The sequence below is a fragment of the Myotis brandtii genome, unplaced genomic scaffold (assembly GCF_000412655.1).
Source record: "Myotis brandtii unplaced genomic scaffold, ASM41265v1 scaffold112, whole genome shotgun sequence".
Classification (NCBI taxonomy): domain Eukaryota; kingdom Metazoa; phylum Chordata; class Mammalia; order Chiroptera; family Vespertilionidae; genus Myotis; species Myotis brandtii.
Genome location: NW_005353838.1, coordinates 6188918 through 6197172, shown reverse-complemented (window position 1 = coordinate 6197172; position 8255 = coordinate 6188918). Strand labels below are relative to the sequence as shown.

At 42.6% G+C, this 8255-nt stretch overlaps 1 protein-coding gene across 3 annotated transcripts in view; it reads right to left on the bottom strand.

The window, feature by feature from the left end:
• Nucleotides 1-536: 536 nt before the first annotated feature.
• Nucleotides 537-8255, bottom strand: part of LOC102263045 (mitogen-activated protein kinase kinase kinase MLT) — a 148203-nt gene continuing 140484 nt past the window's right edge. For all 3 annotated transcript variants that reach the window (XM_014545992.1, XM_005857590.2, XM_005857589.2), the window contains exons 19-20: nucleotides 5720-5870; nucleotides 537-2088 (exon numbers count right to left, since the gene is read on the bottom strand). In XM_014545992.1, the coding sequence (XP_014401478.1) occupies nucleotides 1388-2088; nucleotides 5720-5870 (852 nt within the window). In that variant the 3' untranslated portion in view covers nucleotides 537-1387. The remainder of the gene's footprint in view (nucleotides 2089-5719; nucleotides 5871-8255) is intronic.

The window sequence follows — 8255 nt, the reverse complement described above, 5'->3', positions numbered from 1 at the left end:
TGTGCATGGCAAGGAACACTTGATATTTAGGGTGAGTGAATGTTGAACAGAATCTCAGAATATATTGAAAGTGACATTAATTTATTTGACACAAAGTTTGTTGCGCAACCCCCCCCCCCCCCCCCCCCCCCGCCTTTTTGGTTTGTAAAATATGAGGAATTTCACAAGTTGGATCCACAATTCCCATCCTAAATGGCAGGCAGTTTTCTCACACCTGCACCCGTTACCTCTTTGCCCCCAGCTGCTTAGCACTTTCTTGCTGCAAAGATAGTATTTACTGTCTTGCTGGAACAGGGATGTTGGTAATTTTAAGTTTCTCTGGCTCTAAGCTTGTGACATTATTATCCTGCTCTGTGTCAGTTTCCTTACAGATTTTAGATTTCTGACATGCCAAGTTTCCCTCTTTGCTCCTCCTTTGGTAAAATGTTGAAAAGAATATTCAAAAGCCTCCAGTTGCTTAGGAAAATAACCACAAATCTCCTAGATCTTTGGTTTCTGATGAGTCTTAATGAATGAGATATGCATCGTAATCAACATTAAGTTCAATAACATTTTTTTATTGCCTAAAAATGACAACCTAAATCAGTTCAGCTCCAGCCATAATAAAAACCCAAACATCTCACTAAAATAAATACTAACCAGTAGTGTTGAGACTAGGATGAGGCAAGTGAGGCACTTGCCTTGGGCACAAAATTTAAGGGGACATTAAACGACAACAAAAACCCCTCAAAACGGAACACCTCAATAATCAAGAAAAATTATATTTTTAAAAAAGAAAATTCATGCCAAAAAATCATGTGGAACAAAATATCAAAATTTTAAATAAAGACAAGATCAGTAACAGCACCTTGTCAAGCCATATTGGAGCCTTAGACAAAAAGAAAAATCATTAATATTGATTCTGTCTTTATCTAGGATTTTGATTTTTTTTATCGCATATTTTTGGCATTAATTTTCATTTATTTAAGTATTGCATTAGCATCTTATTTCTCTTGACTATTGAGCTTTTGGGTGCTCCCTTAAATTTTGCACCTAAGACGAGTGCCCCCACTTAACCTCATGCCAGTCCAGGCCCTTGCTAACCAGACCAGCAATGGTTAGGGTAATACGATGGCATATCCCCTCCTCTGAACATGTTAATTCCGGGGGGAAAGTAAGTACATTGTGATTAAGTCTAGTTACTATCATTGGTCCACCAACATCCATAATTTAGGGTCTGGTTTGGCAGTAGTTTCAATTAGAACGTTTTTCCCAAATCCAAAAAAATGGAAAAGTTGTCTTCTTGTCAATTCTATCTGAAGGCATCATCTTATGAAAACCCATTCATTTTTTTAAATTATTTTTTTTACAGCTTGCTTAGGAAAGAAAACTCATCTAGTTCAATTCATCAAAAGGTTCTCCTCCCGCGGTAGCTTCCTCGGGCTCTTTCTCTGTTCGTCTTGGCAGGAGACGCTCTGTGGGGCTTCTTCCGATATTCCACCTTCGTCCACCCTCCTTCGCTGACTTTGTTCTCCTCTTCGCCAGCTCCCGAGTCAGTCTCGGGGTTCAAAGGCATCCCTGGGATGGTCCGGCGTTGGTGGCGGTCATTTGGGCTTCGCTTGAAGTCAGGCGACTGATGCGCATTGAGCGCAGACTGATGAACTCGGTAGAACTTCCCAGAGTATCTCTCTCTTGAAGGCGTGGAGTGCGAATTCTTCCCGCTGTACCTTCCCCTAGGAGACGAGCTGAGCGACACACATCCGCGGTCGTATTTGTTCCGACTTCTACCTGAGTACTGGGCCCTCTCCGAAGAGTTGTCGGACGTGAGACTGGCAAAGCCGCTGTCCTTGGAGTTTAGGTGCAGAGAAGAGAAGTTTCTGGGGAGCCCGTACTGGGTGGGGGAGGAGCTCCTGGACTGGTTTATGGGTGTAATCTGTTGATACTTAATGGGCACCTGGGTCCGCCTCACAGCAGCGGCGTAGGAATCCTGGTCGTTGAAGTAGGGGTAGAAGGGTGACCCCAGGATAGGGTTGCTCTGGGAGCGTTGTAAACCAGTGTTGGAGGCAATCTGCCGCATGCGCAGGGTGTCCAACCACTGGCAGTCAGCATCTGCAGAAGAAATGGAAGTGAGCATCTCTTAAGCCACAGCAAAGCTGCACTGCCTAACTCATCAGCCTGTCTCTGGATAATGCAAGCCTGTTTGGGATGCTCTAAGCTTTACCATTCATAGAAACTCTAGGCTGGGTATAAGGACATTTCCTTTATTATTATAAACTAGAGGCCCGGTGCACGAATTTGTGCACCAGTGGGGTCCCTCAGCCTGGCCTGTGGTATCAGGCCGAAAGTGGCTATCCAACATCCCCCAAGGGGTTCCGGATTGCAAGAGGGTGCAGGCCAGGCTGAGGGACCCCACAGGTGCACAATTGGGGCTGGGGAGGGACGCGAGAGGTTGGCCAGCCGGGGAGGGATCATGGGAGGACTCCAGGCCATGTTCAGCCCTTCTTGCTCAGTCCTGATTGGCCAGACCCCAGCAGCAAGCTAACATACTGGTTGGAGCATCTGCCCCCTGGTGGTCAGTGCATGTTATAGGGAGTGTTGAGTGGCCTTAGCACATTAGCATATTATTATGCTTTGATTGGTTGACCGGCCGACTGGTCACTTAGCATATTAGGCTTTTATTATGTAGGACTAGAGGCCCAGTGCACAAAATTTGTGCAGGAGGGTGGGGGAAGAGGTCCCTCAGCCCGGCCTGTACTCTTTCCAATCCAGGACCCCTTGGGGGATGTCTGACTGCCAGTTTAGGCCCGATCCTATAGATCCGGCAGTCGGACATCCCTCTCGCAATCCGGGATCACTGGCTCCTAACAGCTCACCTGCCTGCTGGCCTGATCCTCCTAACTGCTCTCCCCTGCCGGCCTGATCGCCTCTAACCACCTTTGCCTTGGCTCCACCACCATGGCTTTGTCCAGAAGATTGTCTGGCAGACGTCTGGTCTAATTAGCATATTACCCTTATATTAGTATATATACATTTAAAAAAAAATAAAGGCCTTTACACTGTATATTTATACTTATATGCTAGTCATTGTTCCATAGGCTTTATTTATATTATTTCATTTAATCATCTCGCTATTCTTTTCAGGTAAATAAATACTAATAATCTTATTCCATAAAGGAGGAACAAGTTTGGGAAATAAGTAACTGGCCCAAGGCCACTTAGCTGATAATGCTGGGCTCATCTGCATCTAAATCCCATCTTCTTCCCACTTAGCCATATTCTCACTTCTGAAAACGCTGTGTGAGTGTGTTTGGATGGCAGGGGAACATTTAGAAAACAAAAAGCTTTTTCTCAGCGAGCACTTTTAAGTCCTCAAGAACTCGGCAGGTAAAAGAAATTGGATTCCAACAGGAGACAGCTAGAGATTGTTTGGAAGAAAGACAGTTCATATCTCCAGAGGAGAGATTCCTGAGGTTCAGGAATAAGAAAAAAAATTTTTTTTTTTTCGCATGGAAATGAAGCAAACAGGAAAAGGTTAAGGTAAAAGAAAATGGTCAATTAACAAGAACCATTTTATACACTATATTTTAGTAAATAAGCAAGGTTCTCACACCTGGATCTCTCCCGTCTTCTCCAGGGCCCCGCACTACATTGCCTACATTCTTGAGTTCCCTGGTGGTCCTCCCTGAGCTCCTGATGGAGCTTCTGACAAGAACAGAGGATGCTCACTTCTCTCTGCCAGCAAGTCAGGAATAAGAGAAGGGTCCTGGGTTCAATTCCGGCCAAGGGCACATGCCCAGGTTGTGGGTTCCATCCCCAGTAGGGGGTGTGCAGGAGACAGCCGATCAATGATTCTCTCTCATCATTGATGTTTCTATCTCTCTAGCCCTCTTCCTTCCTCTCTGAAATCAACAAAAATATATTTAAAAAAGAAAAGAAAAGAAAAGAAAAGAAAAGAAAAGAGAAAACTACAGCACACGTGGAGAGAGAAGACCCCTACAGATTTCAAGGGTGGAATGTTGTATGGATCAAAGGTGTTGCATGCATCAAGTGGGATCATGACTATGACAGCCTACAGAAGTAAAATGTGCCTTAAAATATTAATTATTTTGGAGGGGAAAATTGTTATAGTAAGAAGTCCTTAAGGCTTGATAGTATTTGCATGCAACACAAGATTGTTGAATTAGCAAATCAAAGAACTTAGAGTTCCTCCTGTAGAGAAGCTAGTGGGGATCAACACCTACAATATGGGGTTAGTCATGTGTAGAGACAGCATGCCCTAAGAGATGCTTGAAGATGCATTTGTGGCTGAGAAGGCCGGTAAAAACTCAAGCCCAGTCATGATGGTCAGAATATCTTCTTGTGATCAATTGTGAAAGAAAATAACCCAATCAACTGTGTTGACAGAGGAAGGCAGGTCCAGCATGCTATTAAAGTATGTGTTGGAGAGTTTGGCTTACTGTCCAGGATTCTGGGCCTCCGGGCTGGTGCATATGTAAAAATAATCTGGGCTGGTTGACAAGCCAGTCCTTATAGTAGAAGACATGTAGCCAGGCCCTCATAACTCAGTGACACTAGCCATCAGGGTCCTTTGTCTCCATGCCAACAAAATAACCTTCTGATATGGCTTCTCAGGTAGATTTCTTACTAGGGAAAAATGCACTGATCAGAAAACATGTATTTCTGATTTGTTTGCAGGTATATTTTTCATGATAAAAACTGAATTGCATGGGGTTTATGCATCCATCCCCATCTGTTTTTTAGCTTGTCACAGTCCTGCAGAACATAACTCTGGGTTGTATTTGGGTTTCTGGACCCACAAAGGTGACAGGCAGAACCTCTTCCCCGAATCTACCAAATGATGACTAATTTACCATCAAGTCAGCTGGCCTTCCTCCATGTTATTTCTAAATTGTTTCTTTATATCATCTATAATTACCATCACCACTATCCATTATATGCATATCATGTTTTCTCTTTCTCTATCCTCTCCTACCTTTATTTTCCCGCCCCATCCTTTCCTTTCTCCCTTCCTCCCTCCATCTCTCCCTCCCTCCTTCCTCATGTCATTCCTATGCTTTGATGTATGTATGGTATTCAGGACTCAGGAAGTTGCCCTAGTGATAGCAGTAGCTTCATAAGAATGTTTGTTGGACATAGAAGATTCATATCTTTACCTACAATTTTGAAAACTATAAATATAGATATATAGATATAGATATATAGATATAGACATATAGATATAGATATACTTATTTTATTTAGCAATATAACATAATCATTAATTTTCATGTTTTATCACAGTTAACCAAATACTGAAATTTATTATAATATGCTCATATCTATAAGTCCATAAATACTATTCAAAACAAATATTGAAAAAATAGAAGAAGGGCCCTAGCTGGTTTGGCTCAGTGGATAGGGTGTCAGCCTGCGGACTGAAGAGTCCCAGGTTTGATTCCAATCAAGAGCACATCCCTGAGTTGTGGGCTCGATCCCCAGTGGGGATTGTGCAGGAGGCAGCCAATCAATGATTCTCTCTCATCATTGATGTTTCTCTCTCTCTCTCTCTCTCTCTCTCTCTCCCTTCCTCTCTATAAATTAATAAAACTATATTAAATAAAATAGAAGAAGGAAGTATTATATTAGAAAGCTTTATCTATTCACAGAGTGGCGCTTGTCCCTGGCATGAGAATTTGGTACTTAAGGGTTTGGAGTCTAGTCTAGAGCACGTCTAACTTACTTGAGTTAGACCTGCTTCCAGGGTTGCCCTCTGAGTTGGGGAATAGTGGCTGAATGGCAAGTTGGATGGCTTTCACTTCATCCTGAGGTTTCGTTCTATTCCACTGAATCGAATGAACATGTTTAGTGCTTTTGGGAGTTCTAACATCACTCTGTAAAAAATAAAAAATAAAAAATAGTGAAACCCACAACCAAACATACACATGTTAATAAAATAGGAAGGAAAGAAAATCAGGTTATCATATCACTTCAATTTAACTTCTTAGAACACTATAATAAATGCATTAGGTGACATATTTATAGTTTGCCTAAATATGGTCATTTGATTAAGAGACACATTTTAACCACTTTATTCCAGATGACAGCACTTTATTCCTTAGTGGATTATAGTCATTAAAAATGTGGCTATCTTCTCTCAGAATTTATTATATTTGGCCAATCTCAACTTACTTCTTTTAAAATAAGAAATGAAAAACAATTTCTTCTGTTTATAGTATTTGAAAGCTGACATTTTGTTGAATAAATAAAAATCTGACCACCGTTTTGCCTGACTGCCTCTGATCAGCAGGGTAACTGGGCAAGTGTGGGTCGTTTGGTGGGACTAATTACCCCACGGGAGGTACAGGGCAACAGATACAAAAGGGAGAGAGGATAGAGTCAATAACAAGAATTTGAAAAAGAAGAGGACACCAGATCAAGACACAGCACTTTCTTGTTCCCAAACTTCCCTACTCACCAGGTGTCACAAAGCAGGATTCAAGAGCCTCTCAGGGTTCAATAAGGTTACAAAAACGTATTTAAAGAGCCCTGAAGTGACAGTTACAGATGCATGGAGCCCGAGAAGAAGGAGGAGGAGGAAGAGGAAGGGGAGAGAGAAGGAGAAGAGAAGAATTCCGTGTAGTATGTCTCCTTACTGACTAAGGAAGGCAGAGAGGAAGTCTAGCTATTATCACTGTCTACTTAGTAAAAAGAGGGTTTTCCTCGGTAGTGGGGTGGGCACTGGTCAACAGGCTCCAGAATAGTCTAGATTCCAAGTTCCTCAAGACCAGTCAATCTCTGCTTTTAGGTTTTGTGTCTTGCAAGCAACACTTTGACAATTAATGCTATTTCTCGGGTGCCTCATTCCTGAGACGCTGTGCACCTTGGCTGATGATAAATTAGCTGCTATAACACTATTGGCTTCCAGCACTGGGCCACCCTGGGGCAGTGAACTGGCCAGGGTTTGGATTCTAATGTTGAAAAGCCAGACCCGGGCGGCTCAGAAGACCATCATAATGTGCTAGTGCATGGAGTCCAATTGGAGGTTGTATTTACAGTCAGAGGACCTGGTGGGACTCCACCCACAATGACACTGACAACTCCAAACCTTGGGGCTACCTTTCATCTCTCCGAGCTTATTTTCCCTAGCTGCCAAGTGAAGACAATGCTACCTATCTTTCGGTATTTACACAAGATCCATGAGCTAAAACGTGTAAACTCCTCTTATAGTGCCTAGGTCATAGTAAATCCTTCCTGAATGTTCCTTGAATGAACACTTGAATGAATGAATGAAATGCACATCATATTGATGGTAGATGCATACCAATATCTCCATGTGTGCCGAGACGCGGGGCTATACCTGGTCCCCTAACCCTGTCCCCCAGGGTTTCTCTACTTTGTAGGTCCCATCAGTCATGAAGTCTTGCTAATTTTCAAAACATAATTAGGTTATTTTAAGCACTTGGCTTCCCCACCATGCTTAGAGTAAATCCAAACTTCTCACTTTGGCCATGAGCCTGCATGCGCCAGCCCCGCCCACCTCTCTAGCTTTGTCATTGCCCTCTGTGCCTCAGGAACTCCCACTTGCCTTTCCTCTGCTGTTTCTTGCTTCTTCTTCCTCCTCAGAGGAGCGGCCTTCCCTAGTCATGCAATCTCCTGCCCGAGTCTCACTATTTTCTGGTTAGCACTCATCACTCCCTGACATCACTTATTTATTTGTTACCTATTTCTTTTCTATCTCCGCCCTCCCTCACTGGAATATAAGACTCAACAGAGTACAGATTTGGTCTATCCTAATCACAGAACAATACTTGTCAGTAGGCATTTGCTAAATAGGTGAATTTTAATTTTAATAGTATATTTTTTTAGTGTAAGTCTTTGTAATTTTCTGTATATAAAATCTATGGAATATGCTTTTGATAATAGATCCCCCTTACCTCTGGAAGGTAGTTGAAGTTGAGTCTATCCTTGTGAAGAATCACTGATCTACTCTTACCCCTAAACTTTAAGCACTCTGTTTTATTCACTGGCATCCCAAATACGTAACACATTATGTGGCACGTAGGAGGTGCTCAGACATTAACTGATGAATGAATGAATGACTACCTCAGTCTCTATCTAGGTAAGTGTATCCTATTTTCTTTCCTTCCCAACACTTTGTTAGAGTAATTATATTGACCTTCCCATATTCACATTGGTTCAATGGTTTCTCGTCCAAACAAATTCCTACTGAGAAAGCCACCAGGCCCTCCACCCTTCCCCCCCTGTCCCCAGGCCCC